At 36.8% G+C, this 23,829-nt stretch overlaps 1 protein-coding gene across 1 annotated transcript in view; it reads left to right on the top strand.

The window, feature by feature from the left end:
- Positions 1-23,829, top strand: part of LOC127004703 (calcium/calmodulin-dependent protein kinase type II alpha chain-like) — a gene marked incomplete at its 5' end in the record, with an annotated part of 123,379 nt that overhangs the window by 97,520 nt on the left and 2,030 nt on the right. Inside the window, 7 exons of the mRNA XM_050872793.1 lie at positions 3,544-3,600; positions 7,258-7,671; positions 13,476-13,541; positions 15,306-15,332; positions 16,150-16,225; positions 16,744-16,838; positions 21,808-21,922. Of these exons, the coding sequence (XP_050728750.1) occupies positions 3,544-3,600; positions 7,258-7,671; positions 13,476-13,541; positions 15,306-15,332; positions 16,150-16,225; positions 16,744-16,838; positions 21,808-21,922 (850 nt within the window). The remainder of the gene's footprint in view (positions 1-3,543; positions 3,601-7,257; positions 7,672-13,475; positions 13,542-15,305; positions 15,333-16,149; positions 16,226-16,743; positions 16,839-21,807; positions 21,923-23,829) is intronic.

Raw genomic sequence — 23,829 nt, 5'->3', positions numbered from 1 at the left:
ATATATATATATATATATATATATATATATATATATATATATATATATATATATATATATATATATATATATATATATATATATATATATATATATATATATATATATATATATATATATATATATATATATATATATATATATATATATATATATATATATATATATATACAGTAAACCCTCGCTTTAACAAACCAATTAGGGGAAAGGGGTGATGCTATATCTGAAAATCCATTATATCTGAGGGATCCAAACTTTTGGTATATAATGAACTCTGTTCGTTATATGAGCTGAGAGTTTGCTATTTCTGACCATATCTGTGTATAGCAAAGCTTCTTCGTTATATTAGACTTTAGTTTGTTTACTTGCGTACGTGCAGTCATCACAAATACTACACCCATACAGGGAAATCAAAACAGTAATTACACGTCAGACACTATGTACACTGAGCAACATGCATGTACGTACTTGGTCAGCCCACCACCGAACCAAACCCTGCAATTACCAAACTTGTTTGGTAAATCCCTGCACATACCAGAAAGCCAAAAAAGCTTGTTAAAGCCGATATCATTATATCGAGGTCCATAAAAGCAAGGGTTTACTGTATGTGTGTATATATATATATATATATATATATATATATATATATATATATATATATATATATATATATATATATATATATATATATATATATATATATATATATATATTTCAGGCAAACTGAATACACTACACCTTCCATAAATTACCTGCTGTATTTGCAATAATAGTAAAATTTGTTTGCCATTAATGGAATATTTGGTCTAATAATTTTTGTAAGCTTAGCATAGAAAAGGTTCCAGATCCAACATAAATGCAATTTTACTTATGGAAATATTGGAAGACATTCATAATTAATTAAACATCCTTTCAAATAATACCTGTTTAGCATATATTCCATGTGATGCCATGCTATCATTTTTTTTTTTTTTTTTTTTTTTTTTTTTATAGCTAATCTTTTCTCCCCTCAAAAAAATATTAACAACTATTAAAGACCTTACATTATCCTTATGTAGTTTTCACAATTGCAAAAAGGTAAAGTATGTTATAGAAAGTGTAGGGTGTTCTGTCTGCCTGATTTGAACACAAAGAATGATGGATCAGCAGCCCAACCATTCTGCAAGAAACATTACAGCTCTCAATAAGACAGTGCATAATCCAAGGAATTGTGGCTGCAGAAATTAAAATGTCGGAATTTTTCCTGCAAGGCTAAAACAAACATTCATGTTTTTAGTAAAAATGATTAGCGATGTGATGTCCTCTATAAAACAGCAAGCATTTTTATTTTGCATTTTCAAAGAATATGAAAATGAAACTTTTGTAAAATATCAGTCTCCTTCCAATGAAAAGTGAGATATATGTTAAAGTTATACTAACTAACTTTATTCATAGACATGTGAGTATTAGGGTTTATTGTAAAATAATGACACTGCCCTGAAGATCAGTGGTATATTTTCAAACAAAAGAGAAGTCATATGTGATAAATTCTCATGGACCTTGATCTCCTGGATTTCGGATCTTCTGAATAATTGAACCTCCACTGTATCATAATTTTCTGGATGCTGACTATAATTCATGGAATGTCTACCAGTTTTTATGCAAAGTGAAATTATTGTTTTTATTGTACCTTTCCCTTTTTAACAACATTTATCCGTTGCTGGTATGTAAAATAATTTTTGTAATCACTGTGGCCCAGAGTCACTGCTCAGTGCATATTTCAGTAAAGACTCAGTACATTTATTCACAGCAAATTTCACTCATTTCTTGTATTCCAAATCTCAGTCTCACTATAACTGCTAATGTCTTCAAAGTTAGCACAATTTTGTTTCCCACAATACTGAATCACTGCCTGTGAACTTCCCCTTGAATATAGATGTGGCAGCCACACCATGGTAATGGCTTCTACATCTTATTCTTACTGCAAGTTGATTTGCAATAACTGGCTAAGTTACCAATTTAGAAGTGCTTGGTTACTACTTTGGTGTGGGTGGCTTGGTTACTATCTAAATTAGGTTACATTGTGTGGTCGAAGTGATTTATTTATTTTGCGTATTGGAGGAATGGCATAATATACTGCGTGAAATCAGACAAGTGGTTATTTGGAACCTTTTCCTTTCTTTGTTTTATAGGATACATTTCAATATAAAAAAGTTAATCTGCAACATAAAAATCAGAGGCACTTTTTTATATGAAACTTTGATGATGGCCATCTGCATAGTTTTTTTTTCTGTTAGTTTGTTCTAAATAAGTTTGGATATCAGTGTTCATATGTTTTGATGAAGTATTCACATTCACTAAACCATATCAAACTTGATACAGCAGTTACTGGTTTGTATTGTTACAAACACAAGACTTTGCAAATAATTCAGTATCCTAACCTAGCTATAGGATACATACACTGACAAGCCTCATCCACTCACATGCACTGAGACTTGAATAGATAAACATTCCAATGCATGTAGTGCTTTTTCAGGTAATGCCTCCAACTTAGAACAAATTTACTATTAATCTGGTAGCCTGGTAATTAATAAATATTTTAGTAATAGTAAAACTGGGAAGTAGTCTTCAATTAGCGAATAAGTGAATCTTGACATGTTCACTTGGCACTGATTGCTGGAAATTAGGGTGTGAGAGACATGCATTCAGAAAATTTTGACTAATGGATTTGTCAAACAACTGTTCCCCCCTTTTAGTTTTCAAAATCAAGGGTCCACTGTAATTAATTGCATTTCATTATCAAATATGACTTTTGTTTCCTAATCACTTGTGATAAGCATTGTCGTGTTTGTATCTATTAAATGTGAACATGACATCTTTTTTACATAATGTCCATGTGAAAATTACATTTACACATTATGATAAAGTAGCATAAGGAAAGTAGGTAACATGTCACCTTGATGAATTACATGAACTCTTGTCGTATGAAGAGAATGGACACATGGTACATTGGGCATCGGGGCATTGTTGGAGGCATCAGGAAGATGGTGATGCATGACGGCATGGGGCAGTGGCCAGTGTGGTGTGACGGGTTGCTTCACATTCATTCCTGTTGGTTTACAATGCATGCTTCTCTATAGGGTATTTTCCATGTCAGGATAAATGTAGAAATGAATCTTTACTATTTTGAGACATTCGCAAAATATGGTTACCTTGTAAAAAAAAAAAATCACAGAAGCATTTCCATGGACTACATGAATATAAGTATGTTCTTTACATGATGTAGATATTTTTTTGAAGTTGTAAGTTTCCTCAGGGATGAGACATCCATCAGCATTTAAACAATAAAGTGGTCCATCCTTTAAGGTATGTCACCTACTGACATTTGAGCTGGTGCAATGTTACCATCCCCTTGAGACCAGTAGCTATCCCACAATCTTGTGTACATATGCTACTTTGTCAATGGTGGTTTTTCTTTTCTTTTTGTCCATCCCTCTCCTCCTAATTTGCTGGGGACGTTGCCTCACCCCCCTGTGCGGCGCTGCGCCACACCATCGTATTCAGACAAGTCCAAGTCTCAAGTTGATAGAAGTACCACAGTGATCGCCAGGGATGTTGAAGGTAGGCGCCTCCCTCTGCACCCTCTCCTCATGAGTCAACAACAATGGTTCACAAACTGCTGGAGTATCTCTGTCTGTCACACTATTAACACATTGTTTTGATTACTCAAACATCATAGAATATTTTCCCTTTTCCGAAATCTTATAAGCCTTATCACATGGCACATTCACTATCATCAACTGTAATGCTTTCACATCTTTCATGACTTCAGTATGCATGGTGATCTTAACTCTCACACTTCTTTGATATATGTTTTCATGATTAGGCATTTCTCAATATTCAGAGGTTTTGTGTAAGAGTACCAGTGCAGCATTTTAGAAAATTTAAAATTATGTAAATTTAAAAAATTGAGAGTAAGAAATGCATTCTGGAAGACATAGGATAAAATAATTCATCATCAGATAATTTCTTTGGAATGATGTAATGCTCAAGCCTTATCGGCTCAGAGAATCTCCTGGAGGTCAGTAATAATGAATCAATACAGTACAAATGAAATAGTAGTCATATATTAGAATTTATTTCTATTCATTGGTGAAAGTTTGCTATCTCCACAAGCTTTTGTCAGTTCTTGCTCTTCATAATATATTTTTTTAAGTGAATTATTTAAAACAAGGAATAAGATAGATATGTATTCCAGATCAATAGTTACAATGACCTTTGGAGCATTTGTCATGGCATATCAAGCAACAGGATGACAACTAGTCTGCTTTGCTGAAGGCGATCACTTGTAACTTAATCAGTAACTCTTGGTGTTTGTTGCAACAATGAGCACCATGGTTAGAATCTTGCCTCCAAGAAGAAAAAAGGTTTCCAGTATGTCATGGTTTTCTTGGCTTTTGGCCATTCATTTTCTCTGTGTCACAGAAAACACTGCTACTCTAGTTGTGTGAAACATGGAACTATTTGAATACTTAGTGAACATGGTTGATTGTGCCTTCCTGCAGAGAGGCATCTTTGCCATCAATTTGTTCTATTAGTCTCCAGTTATTAGTATGAAGTCCCAGACATTAAACTTGAGGATGTTGTGGCAGAGCACCAAATAATGGGGCAGCAAAATTTTGTCATTACCTAATGATGGTCAATAATAGCTTGACTGGTAACTGTTGTTCATCAGTGTTTTCTGTAGTGGGCCACACTTAGGTTAGAATTCAGTCTAGCAAGTAAAGATTTTACTTTATTCTTGCAGCTCAAATGACTCCTGGGCACATTAATTTATCAGTGTTTCACTGAAAAAAATATGTGCTACAGATTGAAATAACAAGTTTCAAAGAAAGCAGCTTCTTGATTCAGGAAATGAAGGGATAGTGTTGACTGTTTTCTTGTGTGTTTATTTTACTTTGAGAAACAACATATTAACTGCTAATTTTTGCAATATGAAGGTAATTTTTCCTCTTTCTTTGATATATTGCATATTGACATGCAGACAGATTTCAAAACTAAAGCAGTAATTATTTCAATCTATCACTCCATGTGCCCAACACTTACCACATTTCAATGATCAGGTAGTGGATGAGGAGCATCTAAGAATTATTTCCACTTTTTTGCATACATTTTCTGGCTGATATCAGTCACAGTAAAATAAGTATAATGATTGCTCAGATTTCATATATTACAGAAGTAGAATATTCTGTGTGCAGTGGCAAAACTAAAAAGGGAACCTTTTCCAGTAAACAGGGCCACTCATTGTCTATTTACCATAGTTACCTTCAGTAGTAATTCTGGAAATAGGAGACTCTGAGAGAGGAGGTGAATGGTTATGAATTGTGAGTACTTGTAAGAGGGTTAAGATGCAATAAGGGAAGTTGTTTAACAGGATGGAGGTGGTAGTAGTGATGACGAATGTTACGATAGCAGGATACAGTCATACGCCAGAGTAGTTCCATTGCAAATGCCAAATCTGGACATTTTGCAAGTGTGGCAAAGCATAGTAGTTCCAAAGCATAGCAGTTCCATTGCAAATGCCAAATCTGGCCACTTTGCAGGTGTGGCAAAGCATAGCAGAGTGACAGATATCTGAGATATTTGTGGGATATATTATGCTTTTATTTTAGGGTGGGGGTGCTTGCTAGTTTAGTGTTGTTTACTTTTTCATCATAGTACAGGTAACCACCTCTTTATGATCTTTAACTTTCCCTTTCAAAAATGTGTATACGATCCCTACAATTGATTATTCGATCTGTCTGCAATTGGTAGTGCAAATGCATGATTACTTTGCCCTGCAGTGGTGGCAGAGTCACATAAGAACTACTCTACACTGTAGTGGTGCAATTACATGATCTCTGCACTGCACAGAAAAAGTGCTCTTTACCCATGCTACACCCCTAATTATTGTACTGCAGCTCAAGGTTATGTGACTCCCAGCCAATCAATGGGCAGAGCGAGCTATCCTCTCTTCCCTATCATAAATTGTTGGTCTGCACTTGCTCTTTTTTTTATGATCTCATTATTATGTTTTCAGTGTGGAGAGTTTGTTATATGATGATAAATTTTTTGCCTTTACCTTCAGTGTTTGCAAGATGGATAGGAACTTGAAGTGAAAGAAAATCTTGGCAAAAGAGCAGCATTTTACTTGCCTCACTTTCATTGTTGGGTCGACATTAAAGACAGTAGCCAGGGTAGGGTGACATGGGGCTGGGCTAGCCACAGTAGATTGGGAATAATAATCTCATTGTTATCAATAGAATTCACTTCTTTTTGTTTCTGTTTCATTATGTAATACTTTAATATTACAGTCTTGAGTTTGTTCAAAACCTCATTTATGACAAGTTTTGAGTAAAAGGTATACTACAGGGCGTGCGCTATAGCTGCTCGTGGCCTCGGTGCTTTTTTCCATCTCAATGGTCCTTAAGCTTGTTGTGGGTGAGAATCCACCACAGGCTCGCTCAGCATATCAATCGGCATATGATACGTAACATTTTATAATTTTCGAGGAACAAAATCCATTTGTATAGCAAAGTATACCTGTATGCTGAAATAATTGCACAAAAAGTAAAAAAAACTTAATATGTTGATTACGTAGGCAAATTTGTAATGTCAGCTTCCAGAGCATTTGTGAATTTCAGTGCATAAATTCTTGTGTCCACTGACACAGGGGCTGTATTATCATCCTTTATGTGAGACAAATGATAAAGGAATATTGAAGAGGTTGTTGATCAAAATAGTAATAAGAAATTGAATTATCAAGAAAAGTGAGCCAAAAAACTGCTATGATCATTAAATGTTCTTGAAATGCTTACATTTGAATTATCAGTATTTATCAAGACCAAGGAAGATAATATTTTCTCTAGCTTTGCAGTGTTTCACCACAAAATAAGTGTTGTTGATGGTTCACTGTTTTGTGGCCAGTTAATTACTACATAGGAAATTACTTGCAAAATAATCGGCATTTTTTTTCCACATTAGAACTTCTATAGCATACAAAAATATCGTCACATAAATGTTGTCATAGGTTTAAGAAGTCTGTCACCTAAATTTCTATTTAAAGTTTTGCCAATTTCATTTATCTTCTCTCTTATAATTGCTGAATATTAAATTCATCAATATGCCTTGATATATTGCCATTTTTTACTAAAAATGAAATATATAAATGTCTTGTTTATTGTTTTAAAGGTTGTTTTCATTTTGGTTGTCCACCATAACCACCCATCATTGTCCCAGGGGGGGAGGAGAAAGAGAAGGCCAAAGTCACTGCAGCCTCAGTTGTGGGTGCCATGTCCAGCCTTAAGAGCAGTATGTTGTCTCCTGGCAACACTGGCAGTGGAGGAGGAGGAGGAGGAGGAGGAGGGGGAGGAGGAGGAGGAGGAGTAGGAGGAGGGGGAGGAGGAGGAGGAGGAGGTGGAGGCGGAGGAGGAGGAAAGACTGCATCAGCAAGTGGAGGCGCTGGAGGTTTGATGGCTGCTGTAGCTGCAGCAGCAGCTGCTGCAGCATCATCTACAAGTCCAGCTCCTGTAGTGCCTGCAGCAGCAAACAACAACATACACAGAGACAGTAGAACTGAGAGCAATGTTGACTCTGTGCGAACTGACCGCAAATCTGTCAGCAAGCAAGTTAGCAACAGCAACCTCACAAGTGGTAAGAGGGTGTGACTTTTGTGAACTGCACGCCCACTTTAACCATCTGTGGGACACAATGGTGTTTTAACACCCATCATAGCTAATATTTAGGGAGTGAAATGCTATTCCCGTGCCCAGGACATGCCTCCTGTGGGCTTTTCTTTTATAAGCAGCACAGGTTTTGCTGGATTCAAAACATCAATGCATCTAGACTAACTGGAAGCATGTTTGATATTTTCAAACTAACATATTTATAGATATGTGTGTTGTTATTGGATTTATTACTAATCAGTATATAACCTCAGAGGGTGTTTTGCAATTATTTATTCATTATTATCAGGTCATTATAATTCTTGAAAACTGTTAAAGTGTTAATTACAATAGTTACTTTGTTGCATTTGTATCAATTTTTTTACATTTTCAACAGCATATATTGGCATTAGCACAATAAGCTGCCATTAGGCTGTGTACACCTACCACTTTGAGCCCCGCCTACGGCGCCGTTAGGCTTTGATGGTAGGACCTGATGGTCTGCCCCAGCTCGTTGTGGCACAGGCGAGTGTTTATAGTGGTGCCATCTTGCATTGGCTCATGCTGCCTCCCAGAGCTCATCTTTGATCCTAGAGTCTAGAGTCCAGGTTGATAGTTGGTTTTCTGGACAGCATGTGGGTAGTCTTAGGCCACTCGGAGATGACTGAAAAATCCCAGCTTGTGGCACCGGGCGGGACGCGTACCCACAGCATCCTGAACGCGACGCCGTCACCTTATCCACTCAGCCACTATGGATGCAACTGTTTGCTTTCCTAACACCAAACATGAGTGTATCGTCACAATCCTTATGGCTGTCTAGAAACTTGGCAGGCCAATAGTTTGGCTATAATAGATTAGCCTTTCAGCAAAGCGATACCCATCTCTCACCCCGATGCCAGAAACCATCTCCTTGCCCTCAGTTGGCTCTGGGTGGTGCACATATATTGTAGATGTATACAGTCATGCACCACTCATCCTTGTTATGGCTTAAGAAATAACATGTGTGACCTGGATGTTACATCCTATGGTTCGGGATCTTTTATGGGTTATGGATAAAGATAAGTAAATTGAAGACGAAAATGGCAATGCTGCTTTACCACCACTCATGCAGTGTTTATGAGTACCAGCAGACCAGATGCTTCTAGTTATGTTTCAGTTATCATTCATGTTTGATATTTTTATTACCCAATTTTTATAGAAAGAAACATACATAGATAAGTTATTAACAGTTGCATATGTGTAAGTCTTCAGAGAATTAAAAGAGAAGTGGCAGATGCAGTTCATCGCCACCTACACTCAGTAACCTTTAACATTTACCAACTGACGAACTGCTTGTAGTTATGTTCATTGCCTGTTTGATATTTTCATTATCCTTATTTTTTAAAGAAACATGCATTAGTATGGAATTAGCAGTAATATGATGCATTTAAGTGCCTGAAGAGTTAAAGATTTTTTGTGTGTGTGGTGGGAAGGCTAGTCCCATAGGAGGGCAATTTGGTTGAGCTGATAAGGTCTCCACCACAATTGTATCAACTTAGATTTTAATGCACATATGCATAAATAGTTTTTCCTACTTTTATATTCTTGTTTATTAAGTTTATTAAGGGGATGAGGGGTGGGTGTGAGGTCTTAGCAGTACCCATAGATGGGCTAATGAGCTCCAAAGCTCTCTCCGGGAGATACTGGCTGGAAATGACAAACCCAGCACATGTTCAGGCTATGATGAATTTCACACACACACACACACACACACACACACACACACACACACACACACACACACACATACACACACACACACACACTCTGCTGACCACTCTGAAAGCTCACTCAGATAGAGCACTGCTCTGCCAGGCTTCGTGGCTTGGCAGGCAGAGGTTTGAGGCCCGCTCAGGCTGGGATTTTCCTGCTGAGTAGGAGTGGTTACTCTTCCCCCTTGAGCAAGGGGGATGGGGTGTGTAGTGTGTGAGGTCCTGGCAGTACCCAGAAGTTGAGTTAAGAGCCTTGCTCTAATCGGGAGGGTACTTGCTGGCGATTGCAAGTCCAACTCGTGATCAGGCTGGGGTGAAATACACACACACACACACACACACAGCTAGTTGGCCCGATATATGACATCATTAGGTGCTCAATTAAAACGGGCACAGTTCCTAGGGAGTGGAAGAGGGCAGAAGTGGTACCTATATACAAAAGTGGAAAAAAGGAAGAACCCCTAAATTACAGACCGGTGTCTCTGACCAGTGTAGTATGCAAAATATGTGAGAAATTAATAAAAGAACAATGGATGAGATTTCTAGAAGAACATAATCTGATCACAAACAATCAATATGGGTTTAGGAAAGGCCGCTCATGTGTGACAAACTTGCTGAGCTTTTACCCAAGAGTGACGGACAAATTACAGGAAAGAGACGGATGGGTGGATTGCATTTACCTAGACTTAATGAAGGCATTTGACAAAGTTCCACATTCAAGACTGCTGTGGAAACTAGAAAATAAAGGAGGCGTGAGAGGGAAAATGAAGTGCTGGATGGAAAGCTACTTAAGAGGAAGAGAGATGAGAACCGTGGTTAAGGACACTAGATCGGAATGGAGAACGGTGGAAAGTGGAGTGCCCCAGGGGTCGGTTTTAGCACCAGTACTCTTCCTAGTCTATATTAATGATATGCTAGAGGGAATAAACAGCTACATGAGCCCGTTCGCAGATGATGCTAAACTGCAAAGACATAAGAAACAGTGAAGACTGCAAGGAGCTGCAAGAGGACCTAGACAAGATTTGGAAATGGAGTCAGAAATGGGAGATCAAATTCAACGTGAAGAAATGTCATGTTATGGAAATGGGAAAAAGTATAGAAAGACCAAAATGGACATATAAAATGGAAGATGGTGAAATATTAAAGAAAGTAAATGAAGAGAGAGACCTGGGAGTAATAATGCAAGATTATATGCAACCAGGAAGTCATATAAATCGGATCTTTGGTGATACATATAACATGGTGAGAAATATAGGCATAGCATTCCACTACATGGACAAAGAAATAATGAAAAAATTAATAACTACTATGATCAGACCTAAACTAGAATACGCGGAAAGTGTGGTCTCCACATATGAAGAAACACAGTAAAACTAGAAAGAATACAGAGGATGGCAACAAAAATGGTTCCAGAACTGGAGGGACTGACATATGAAGAGAGACTAAAGGAAATGGACTTGCCAACACTAGAACAAAGAAGAGAAAGAGGAGACCTAATACAAATATATAGGCTATTGAGTAAAATGGAAGAAGTAGATAACGAGAAATTGCTACTAAGAGAGGAACCTTCCAGCAGGAATACTAGAGGACATAGTAAAAAGTTGAGGAAGGGAAGATGCTCAAGAGACATAAAGAAATATAGCTTCCCACAAAGAAATATAAAGGTTTGGAACAGATTAAGTGAAGAAATAGTATCGGCAAAGAGTGTGCAAAGTTTCAAGGAAAAGTTGGATAATTATAGATACGGAGACGGGACCACACGAGCATAAGCCCAGGCCCTGTAAAACTACAACTAGGTAAATACACACACACACACATGATCACAAGTCCAGCACATGATCAGGCCATGGTGAATTACAGTTAGGATATTCATAAATAGACTGAATTAGTGCAGTATAATTGAGGTATCTATAAATTCCACATTTCTTTGTTGTTTGTCTTTGACATGGCTACACATTATATTGAGCAGGCTGCTGGGGGCCAAAGATCAGGGCCAGTCAAAGTGCCTCAGATGATCTGGACTCTGAGATCAGCCCTGAGGATGCAGAGGAGGTGGACTTGGAAGCTCTTTCGATCAACTAGTGAAGTGGTAGCTGCACAGTCTTCAGCCTCCCTGCTGCCTGGTAGCTGTTCCTTCCATTGAAGTCACATCCCAGTTTGTCTCACTACAACGGGCAGATGACGAGAACCTGAGAGTGACTAAAAGCAAAGGAAACTGCGTTTGGGCAGAAGGAGGGCCAGCCAAGCCATCAGAAGATGACTTTTGACAAAATATTTTGACTGACAGCGCATTAGATAGTGCTGAGCTGATCAGCTGATTGGTGTAGTGTGTATCTATTGTTACAGTATTTTAAGTGCTTGAGATCCTTGTAACAGTTGAAAGAAGTACAATGTTGCAATCCAGCAGCTTTTTGGTATCATATAATTAGCAATTTTCTTAACTAGTACCTTCTGTTGGCTTGGCAGGCCAGCCAGTGAGGCTGGAGAACAGCAGTGTAGCCCCCACTTGCTATTCTTGGTCACTACTTGCTATTGAGATAATTTCTGCAGACTATATATATATATATATATATATATATATATATATATATATATATATATTGATATATATATATATATATATATATATATATTATATATATATATATATATATATATATATATATATATATATATATATATATATATATATATATATATATATATATATATATATATACACACACACACACACACACACACACACACACACACAAATGTTATTTTAATTGTTATCAGTATCTTTCTAAAAGTAAGAATATTCATAGAAATTTCATGGTATTACTTTTCTATTTACTATTTTACTAAGTAAATTTCCAGGAATTGTCTCAAATTATAATTTTCTTATTTTCTTGTACTGCATTTTAGTAATTTCTTTCAGTTTGAAAGGTTTTAGTGGCACTTATTGCCGTGTGCTTGTGTGATGTGGATAATTTGACATCACATTAATAGCAAAAATACGAAATGTATTAATTTATTCATTGTCCTTTTTGTTTATGTATGTTGGCATATATATTAGTCTCTCTCTCTCTCTCTCTCTCTCTCTCTCTCTCTCTCTCTCTCTCTCTCTCTCTCTCTCTCTCTCTCTCTCTCTCTCTCTCTCTCTCTCTCTCTCTCTCTCTCTCTCTCTCTCTCTCTCTCTCTCTCTCTCTCTCTCCATTGTAATCTATATTAAATCTTTTAACCAAGAGTGAAACTGGAAACCACAAATACGAAAGCTTTGCAGTTTAATATTATAATTCATAGCGGTATACATTTATTTCTGATAATTAGTTACTAGAAGTTTTCTTCATGATGAAATGCAGCTGGAGAGTTGCTTTTAGAATCAGAATCGTTAAATATGTTACCGAGACATGTGATTGGGCTCCTCAAATGTGTGTTGATGCATAACATAAGCAAACATGCATAATTTGTAGAGGAAAAGCTTGACAAAGACCTACCAGTTGATTCAGAATGTGCCATTTGGGTAATTTGTAGTTTTGAGAAAAATAATACCATAATATAGAATGTGCTAATGTATAAATTGCACTAATCATCTACCCCATTAAATTAGATGGAAATCAAATGATCACCCACATGTGCATGTTCACTAAAGCTTCAATATTAAGAATGGTAAACTTGGTGGTTGTGTGATCGTTGCCTTACAAGTTGCGGCCCGGACTCACTAGGGCCTCACACCCATCCCTCGCGCTCAGGCCTCAGCTGGTAGTGTTGGCATCTCTGCGCTCTCCTCACCATGATCGTCGCATTATTGGTCTTGTTAATTGTCCAGTGTATGTATGAATATTTGCACATTTCTAATTATCCCATGAGTGGCAAACAAAGTACAGTTGTCCTAAGAGCTGCCCTTGTGTCGAGCATGTCCTGCTGAGGCAAGAGACGCAAGGCAAGACAGCCACGGGCCAATGTAATCCTCCATAGTAGAGACAAGAGCTGGGGATTAGTGCTTGCATCCATGACATACATGAGTGTCACACTGACCTGACCTGACCTGACTTGACAGATCACCACCATGTGCGTAACTCTGTCAAGACTGCCTCCCTGTCCTCCTCACTCTCCTGGCATGCAGGTGAGTCGCCAGCCTGCAGGAGAGAGCCTTCCTCCTCTCTGCACATCCACCAAGCTGCTTCATCCTCAGCTCACTAGCCTCATTGATGCATTGTTTTGTACCCACCAACGTGACACCTTTGCCTAGTCAAGTGTAGCCAAGGAGGTCACCTTCACTCATTTGCTACCCTGTTCCTTTCCCCATAGTAACCTCATGAAGGTGCAGCGCTAAGGCTTTTGCTATTATCATACTGTAAGAATGTGTTATCACATTAATGTAGACTTTTCCATTTTACTCATCTTTTCTTAACTGTCTTGTATATAATACACTATAATTGCTAAGCATGAATATGATAATCCAGAGTAAGCATTTGTTTCAGCATAATCTTGGAAAGATTTCCTTTCCTATCAGTACATGGAAACTCATACCACATGTTCAGTATAGTAAACTCCACAGTTCCTATTTCACCTGTCCCTTTCATGTTGACCTTTCTTTGTACATGTTTTCTTCGTTCCATCTTGAATAGAGAACACTGTTCCCCTGGTGGGTCTTTGTTAGTTGCTGGTCCTTATTTTCCACCTGGGCAAAGTTAGCCTCTTCGTGGCCTTCTCATTCTTTTGTTGTATGTTCACCTCTGATGTGCTCAGATATGCAGTCAGATGATTTTGAGTCATCCTTTTGGTTATCAGTGTGAGCTACACTGAGACTGTCCAACTGGATCCTCTGTTGATGTTGGGCAGTGCACGGGTCTCTTACTGGCACCTTTGATGTTGTACCACCGGCCATCTTGGTACATCCAGCATTCATGTTATGCTGTTGCTGTTACAATATTTGTTGCTTTAAATATTGTGTCAATAGTTGAATGAAACTCAGAACATTGATGAATATACACCTTAAGGTTGAAACACAGGAATGTAGAGATGTACCTGCTATCTGCCATCCACTGCTGGCTAGTGAGGTTTAGTTGACTGTTCGGTGTTTACTTCGCATGCAGCCACATGCTCGTATATTGTTCATGGGAGTCTCATCCTAGCTCTGCTTGGAAAGACTAGATGAACCTGTAGCCTAGGAAGTTTATATGTGGGTAGCAAAGAAAATGTTACAGAATAAACCCAAGTAATGGGTCTAGATTCAACACTCTGGAACTTGGTATCATACAGAAACTGCATTTTCTTTGGTCCTTTTATTATGCATTATGCAAAGTTGAATTATTAGAATATGGAAAGCTTGTGTATATTGCTCACCAGAAGTGTTAACAGCTTTAATGTTTTGTAGGAAATACTGACATTCCATTCTCTTGAGGTGCAAATATTTGGTGGATCTTAGTGAGGAGAGCCTTCTTGTGTTCCCCAGGAAGATATAAGATGATTTGTAACTTTGCATTTTGCATGCTAGAATTAGAAGCCCAGTGTGAAATGAGTAGAAAATATTATATGAAGCATCTGCACCTGTGTATATTGTCAGATAGGAATTTGTTACACCTAGCATGTTAGATATTTTTCATTATGGTATAAGACAAGAGAAAAATCTGTTACAGAATAATTTAATGACATAATGTGTGGCATTGTTCTACAGTTCTGAAATATCACTTAAGATAATTGTGAAACATAGTGTTCATCATTACTGAATATAGTCATAACAAATGTAATGACATGTATCTTATTTGTGTACAATAGGCATGCCAGAAATGCATCCAGAACCAGAAAAAAAGTATTGCTTAGTAAGATATTGCTGGTCATTTCTATCACATTTCTATACTTATATTTATGTCTCTGCCTATTTCAGCCAATAGGAACAACAATGTTTTGGACCGTGAGTATCAGTGTTCCCCTATCACCTTCTGCTAGTGTCACTGGCAGTTTATTCATAATTATTTCATGACCTAGAAGACTGGCCCTATTAAACACAGCTAAGCACCTTAGCTGTGAAAAAGAGTGTAGCATTAATATTTATTGGGACTCCAGAAATTTAGTAATAAAAACTCATTTCTTAGTGAGCCATTGAACTGGTCACATCATAAAATGCAATCCTTGCCTGACGCCAAAGGATCTTTCAGGGTTATTTTATGTAGAATAATTAGACATTTAGACACAACCACATAACACTGGACACCAACCAGCTCTCAAAACATATTTTCTGTGGGAACTTATTATTATATTCCATGATATGTGAAATGTACAATTGACTTCACATTGTAGCACCAGGCAACAAAGGCCATATAATGCTAATGAAATGTATAGATTCCCAGTCTTTTACATACACTGTTTGCACATCAGCTGTAATTCCTAAAATAATTATTCATTTATTTGATAATTTATTAACTAAAATATACTCCCTATAGATGTTTGCAAAGCATGGATAATGGATGCATGCTTGATGATTATTCAGTATGTTTGCAGTGGTTATATATTGAAGCATAAAAGTATTCCACTGTGTTTGTTACAGCATACTAATGTTAAACCTTCTCTAATTTATATGATTTTCTTTACTATGGAATGTCTTAATAGTTTCTGTTGGAAGTCCTGCACTGCATAATTCTGCATATTTTCTTTAAAAATAAAATTCAGTAAGTTGTTAATTTAGGAGGATATCACTTCCCAGATTTATTAAAAAAAATCCTCCATTACAGCTCGCAAGCAAGAGATTATCAAGGCCACTGAGCAGCTCATTGACTGCATAAACAGCGGTGACTTTGAAGGCTACACGTGAGTATCATGAAAAAATGCAGTAGCTGTAGCAGTTTCTTACTAATTTACAATTTTTGAAACTCGATCAGTGCTATAACATGAATCGTAAGTTGTGTGAGTACTTGAATATGCGACCTATTTTAATATTGATACACATTGTATACATGACAGTTTATTAAAATTTGTATACAGATTGTAAATTCAATTACATTGTATTGATTACATTGACCTGGATTTTCTTATGATTAATTCATAAACTGGAAAATTGCAATTCCTGAGGAGTAGCAAATTTTGCTTTGACATGTTCTCTTCAGCTCGGTTCAACATGTCTCCCCTTCGGCCTCAGTCTTTTATTATGGTAAACTTGCCCATTCATGAATTAATACATGTTTACTCCTTTTCTTTCACAGTAAGCTTTATCAGGGAACAGTCAGTGGTTTTGATGTACATGCAGGTAATTGTTGAGCCAGCCTACCTGCTGCCACCTGATTTCTAATGTGGTCAGCCTTGTTCATTTTGTCTCATTTTCCTTCCAGCAAAATATGCGACACTCACCTGACCTCCTTCGAACCTGAGGCGTTAGGCAATTTAGTGGAGGGCCTGGAGTTCCACAAATTTTACTTTGAAAATGGTAACGTTGATGACTTTTTGTGGCATTGTTTACAAGCTATAGTAACTTCTTGGGTATGGGAGTGGGACAATTGGGGACTTTCTGATGGCATTGACTGTGCTTTTAAAGCACTTTATGCTGCATTTTGCATGTATACTGTATAACATAATTACTAAATGTAGCTTATTCACTGAAAAAGCTTTATTTATGTGGAATGAATGTTCTGTGGAGTTGTAGACACTTGAGTATGAAAAGACCCCTAAGAACTTTTCAATTCAGCATCAGATTCTGCTGACACTTTTTTTTTCTCACAAATCTGTGTGTGTGTGTGTGTGTGTGTGTGTGTGTGTGTGTGTGTGTGTGTGTGTGTGAACAAGATGTACAAACCCTATAATAAATGGCCCATTGTATGGTATATGTCAGACATCAATATGCAGTTAGTTTGTGGACCACTCAACACAGACCGTACGTAGAGGAGCATGAGCAGCTAGAGAAACTGGAGAAACTTGAGCTTAAGCTTAACCACATGGGCATGATAACATTGGATGAATGTTGTGAGTGTGTTCCTGTGTGCTGTTTGTGTAATTGAGGGGCATGAGATGGCAAGGCGTGGTGTGTATGTTATTACCTATAGATAGGAAAATAAAAGTGTATAAATATTTTGTCTTACTTTTTTTTGCTTCAACTTGCTGTGACTCCCATATTTTTGCTCACATAAAATTTTTGGTCACTCTCAAAATCAGCAAATTTTTCTTATTCTTTTGGCATGGAACATGTACCAAAAAGAAAAAAGAGTAAGCAGCCAGAACTCCCAAGAAAGTAAAACTACCGCAAACTGATGCCTTGACGGACGAGCATCACTCTTGACAAGAGAGATGAGGCCTCAGCTGCTCAATCCTAGAGGAAATATTAGGCTACATGGGGGAGATTACAGCAGCTTTACTTTCCTACTGATTTTGAGCACCAATTTTTCTTTATTGGTGCATGTTACATACCCCCAAAATCAGAAAAGTGTGCCAATTATGAAACAGTAACTGAAAATTCAGTGCAAGCAAAAGTGGGAGTTACAATGAGTTGAAGGAAACAAAGTGAGACAAACTGTTTATACATGTTTATTTTCTTATCACCATCATTTTATAAGTTAGTCTTACTGTAATTAATTTATGCTCATGATAAGCACCAATGTATCATGAACATGGTGGTAATTTCAGTTTTCCTAAACATTATCCTGTAGTTTGCTAATAGTGGGTCACAGCATAACATTTCAATGCACTGAAAACCTGAAAATCCACCTACTCTTGTGATGTCATCAACTCGAGACACAGGCCAGTATCTTTTGGAGGCGACGCCACCGCTCTCAATTCACATGTATCCCCCACATTATCTGTACGTTATGCTGATTTTGTGGTAGTTTTGTGCATCATTTCCCCCACTCAGCTGTAAGTTATACAAATTCTCTAATAGTTTTGCACATCTTGGTCCTAATGTCAATAATTTCTCTGACAACCACACCCTATGACAACACTGTAATATGTTTACAAATATGAGTTCCCATGTGGGTAATGTCAAGTTGTGGATAAATGAGCTTTTACTATATCATTATTCCACTTAAATCTGCGTTTATATTTGGGCTGCGAGTCGTCTATGGCATGTCATGCACTGTGACTCCTTTGACTCTGGGAACTTTTGATCATCTCCATACATACCAGTGCCTATAAATACTGTAGGTTCAGTCTTTTGTAGATTTGTCTTATTTGCGATGGGGCGGTTCAGTACATAAAAGTCTTGTGAATAGCAAGGGTCAGCTGTGTAAAACCATCTATCTGGTACTTTTTCCTTGTCATATAAAATCTTTTATATTTTTTCTGACTAACTAAATTTGATTAAAAATGACTTGTGAAATAATCTCATGCATTTCTAGTAATATTTTGCATTCTTTTGAAAAGAGGAGGCTGGTGAAACCAGTGACCCTAAATGATGACTGCATTTAAGCTTTGTAATATCATTGTTATAACCAGTGCCAGATTTTGACTTGGTGAGGACCTAAGCTATGAGGCTCCTTGTTAATAAATTTCACCAGGTGATCTCACAAAACTTGGGTTTCAACTCTTTGCTGCTTTGTAATTCAACCAATTCTTATTGTTATTGCAATTTTGTTTCTTCACCACTGGAAAATGGGTATAAAACCCAAACTGGAATCTTCTTGATGCCCTTGTGGATTGGGAGGCCCTTAGCCTTAGTTTAGCTTATGACTAAATCTGGCACCGGGTGTAAGTATGCATGCAGCCCTTTCCTCATGACCTTGAATTAGACTATGATAATCTTGTCAGGATCAGTGTAAGACAAGGAACTCCACATTGGTAATAAATCTATTTAAAATGGGACACGATTGAATTATTATATAAAAACAAATACTAAAATTATGAAAGCTTAAGTTTTTTGTTTTCAGTCTTATATTTTATCTGAAACTTACTGATTGGATCTAAGTTGTTTGTAAAATACTTCCTTAGATATTCCTTATTCAAAACTTACCAGTGATATCATATTTGAAAGAAACAAGTCAAATTAAGGTACAGAACACTTTGAGTGTTTTGTAAGGAGGGTTGAGGTTTCAGGTGATTAGGCTTGCATGTAAACACGCCATTCATTAAAAATAAAAATAAAGTATTTTGAAATTAGTGTCGTTATCTGTTTTAGAAAGGCAATGAGTGTGGTAATGCTTGATTACTGTGGTGTTACCCTAATCCTCAAATTTAAAATGTCGTTCAAGTGCCTAAGCCCCGATGTACAGTAGTTGAGTGTAGTTCATGGTTTCCGAACTGATAGGTTTTATTTTGTTTTGTTCAGTTTTATAGCTAATAGCTTTTGTGGTGTGTATTTTAATTCACCCTGAAGTGTTACACATCATAGGTTGAGCTTCGATAAACCGCTTTGTAGCACTTAATTTGCTGGAGGAGAGCAATGCAGTTGACAGATATTACCATGCGATATATATATATATATATATATATATATATATATATATATATATATATATATATATATATATATATATATATATATATATATATATATATATATATATATATATATATATATATATATATATTTTGTGTGTGTGTGTGTGTGTGCTTGTGTAAATTGACACTTAACTTCATTATGAAAATGTCTCCAAATTTACCATTCAGTTTTAGGTGGTTTCATATTGTATAAACCGTTGACCCTCCATCAACGTGGTGGTATTGTGCTCACCATTTATTTTGGTGAATCTCATTTTACCCTATAAGGGGCCTGGGTGGTACTGAGATTGCCAAAGTCACCTGTTTCCCAATTTGTCTTTGAAAATGAAATGCTATTTTAAATGTTTTTAATAATTGTCTTTCACTGACATATATGATATACTTCTCCCTTCTTGCTCTGAAAATGGCAAAGAATGGGACCTGAGTACATATGAAACTTACCCTCTGCTTCATGCAAATTTCCCCTCTAGTCAGAAGTCAGAATGGGTCACTTATAAGTCACTGGAAGCCTGATTTCACTCACCTTTGAATCATATTTATAAGAACAATACTGATTAGATTTTGGGGCTGCAAGGTTTGTAGCTGAATGGCTTTTTTTTTTTTTTTTTTTTTTTTTTTTTTCCAAAAAATAGGGCAAGGTGAGCAATATTTAATTCTCTGAAACATTTTCATATGAAATTATTTGACAAATTAGCTGGTGTAGCCACATACCTCTAAAATAAAGTTTCTGAAGTAGGTTTTTAATTTGAATGTTTTAGGGGTAGCCTACCATGTTGTGACAAATTGACAGTAATGAAACCCACGTGGGTGGAGGCCTGAGTGTGTTGTTAGATATCTTTCCGATAACTAAAAATTAATTACATTTTAGATTATCTTTGTTTTATATTATTGCATATATAATAAAATGTACAGTAAAATTCCTGAGTACAGGACAAGGCATGCCACTTTTACGGAAAAGTATTTAGATAATGTTACACTTCCCAAACATAGTTCTTGATTGTGATGGTATATATATTTTAGATAAATATATGTTTTATTTTTACTTACACATATGCCCATAAATTTGGCTCAATGCACACAGTCCTTACTTATTGCCATTCACTCATTCTTCTTTCACAAAATTTCCTTCTGTCTTCAAATCTAACAATGGTTTTCTTGTACCACTTACCTATGTTTTTTCTACAGTATTTTTTTTCCAAACTATCTTAGTCTTTCTAAATATTGATAAGTTTGTCACAGATAATTAGATTTTGAAAACATCAAATCAACAGGTCATTGCAGTGTCACCTACTGCATCATTTTGTTATCTTCCATTTGCAGCCACATGTCCCACAAACTTCACTCTTTATCACAACTCCTTACCTCCCTCTACTCCCCTCCCACAACTATCATCTGATGTTCTTTTAGTCAATCTTCTGTTCCTTCTGTGGTGCTCCTTTTAATTACTAGTCAAGGTGCAATACATATAAATTCTAGGAATTAATATTACTTTAAATAAGTTTACTCTAACAGTAAGCATTGCAATTCAGTCTCAGTATTACTTTGTCAAAGAGCTATATGGTAGCTCATTTATTTATGCATAGTGCCTGCACAAGGCATAAATTGATGATATACTTTTCTTCAGCGGATTTTAGTGGCAATACACTCACAATCCACTTAAACACCACCATGCAGTATATACTAATATATGACAGATTATTAATTATTGCACTTCTAAGGCAATACATACTTATCATCCAATTTTCATACCATCTCAGTCTTCAGTTATAATAGGGCACAATGTGCAAGTTGTGCTAATGCACATTATCATTTGAATGTATGTCTATTTGTGAGTCCAGTACTCGGGAGTGTTACTGGGGTGTATGAAATGTAAAACTGCTTTTAAAAAAATAGTTATTCAAAATTATTAAGAAGCTCATAACATGTAGGAATCATACTCACTTATTAACCAAGAAAGTTCTCTGTTGCAGTACTCGGGAAGAATTGCAAGACAGTCAATACCATGATCCTAAGTCCTCATGTTCACTTGTTGGGAGACGATGCAGCCTGTATTGCATATATCCGCCTTACCCAGTATATGGACAAGTAAGTTGTATATCATTTCAATTATAAATTTATTGATATAAAGTCTATATCACAATCATGCATTCATATTTCACACAATATAAATACAATATGATAAGTTCCAAGTTATTTGTAGATTTTGACAAATATTACATTGAAAGTTTTAAATTAAGCCTCGGATAAATTCATCTCAGAGTATAAGGTTAAGAGTGACCCAAATTATTTAACTAGCATAACTTTAAGTATGATACACATCTGCATTATCCAGATATTTCAATATGACACAAGCTGCCAATGCAAACATTTACCGGTTCTATTATTAATGCAATGTTGCATTGTAGTTTTAGTCAGCATTAGATAGAGTGCCACAGCAAGGGCTTTTAAGAAAAGTTAAAAGTCCATGGGGTTGAGTTTAACCCTTTCATGGCTAAACGCTCGCAGCGAGTGTTAGGCGTATTTGCTGGTGGTGCTAAACACTCGCTGCGAGCTCCACCCGCACTCAAATCTCCCACGTATGAGAGTGTTCCAACAATATTTCTCACAACACAGGATTGCCAATTGAGTGGGTTCTCCACTAAATTTGGTGGAAAATCATGTCAGCCCAGCGCGGAAAATCTACGGACGAGCAACTGGTGGATGTTGTTGTCCAATATAGCGACATTTTTGCATAGCTTCACCTATCACATGACATATTTTGACCAAATAGTTGTAAATTTTGCAGTTGGCAATACTGCCCTGCCAGCGCCCTGTCATCAAGAGATCTACAGTAGTTGCCTTATGGCTGACTGTCGCGCAGGTATAAATGTACGTCTTCACTGGCAACACCCCCTGAAAGTGCCTGTACTTTCACAGGAGAGGCTTACATTACTGAATCGTATAGATCTTGGCCTCCTCCTTCCAATGGTGTTTTTTTGTTTTTTAGCTGTGATGAATAGTTTTTGAGATACAGAGGTTAAAAGAGCGAGCACTAGCGTCACTTGCTGGTGGTGCTAAAAGTTCCCTGCGAGCGTCAGTCGCACTCACAGAAAAAAAAAAAAAAAAAAAAAAAAGAACATGCCTGTACATTTGCAGGAGAGGCTTACATAACCGAATCTTATAGATCTTGGCCTCCTCTTTCCAATTGTGTTTTTGTTTTGTAGTTGTGATGAATATTTTTTGAGATATAGCGGTTAAAAGAGATTCCCTTCCCCCGCTGGGGTGCCCGAGCGCACCTGAGGGGATAGTCTCATTGCGACCGCTTAGCAATGAAAGGGTTAAGGATGGATTAAGGCATAGCTTAGTGACAAGATGTAAAGGGTTAAAGTTGCCAAGGTAGTATAAAGTTCATATGATATTAAGTAAACACAATTCTTTAATTATGATGAAACAGGCATGCTCAGAAAGAAAATGCCAAACCTTACATACATCAGCAGAAAATTAGCCAGCCAACCACACCTCTGAACATTGAGTCTCAAAGAGATTCTGAGTGTTGTGCAGACCAGTGGTAGTCCATGTAAACTAGTGTCCACCAATGCAATAGGACTCAGTGTTGACTCGTCTTGGGTATGCCATGACTCAGCAGCATCAACATGCACATGTTGTTTCTTGTGCATATTTAGCAGGGTGGATTTATATATATATATATATATATATATATATATATATATATATATATATATATATATATATATATATATATATATATATATATATATATATATATATACATATACAGTACCCTCCCAAGTTTAGCGCTTGCTTCGTTCCGAAGGTATAGCGCTAAACTCGAGGATCGCAAACCTTGGGGTATTGAAAACATTGAAAAAGCTCTATTTGTTCCGACCCGTGGAAAAGTTGACTTTTTTTCCTCACTTTATTCCCTTGTTATCTCAAAATATGTACCTTGGAAAAAGGAAGATGTGAAGAGAGAACAGGTCGTTTTGAAGCTG

This window comes from Eriocheir sinensis, chromosome 28 (assembly GCF_024679095.1).
Source record: "Eriocheir sinensis breed Jianghai 21 chromosome 28, ASM2467909v1, whole genome shotgun sequence".
NCBI classification, from domain to species: Eukaryota; Metazoa; Arthropoda; class Malacostraca; order Decapoda; family Varunidae; genus Eriocheir; species Eriocheir sinensis.
Note: the sequence above shows the minus strand (reverse complement) of the source record. Positions and strands in the feature narration are given on the sequence as shown.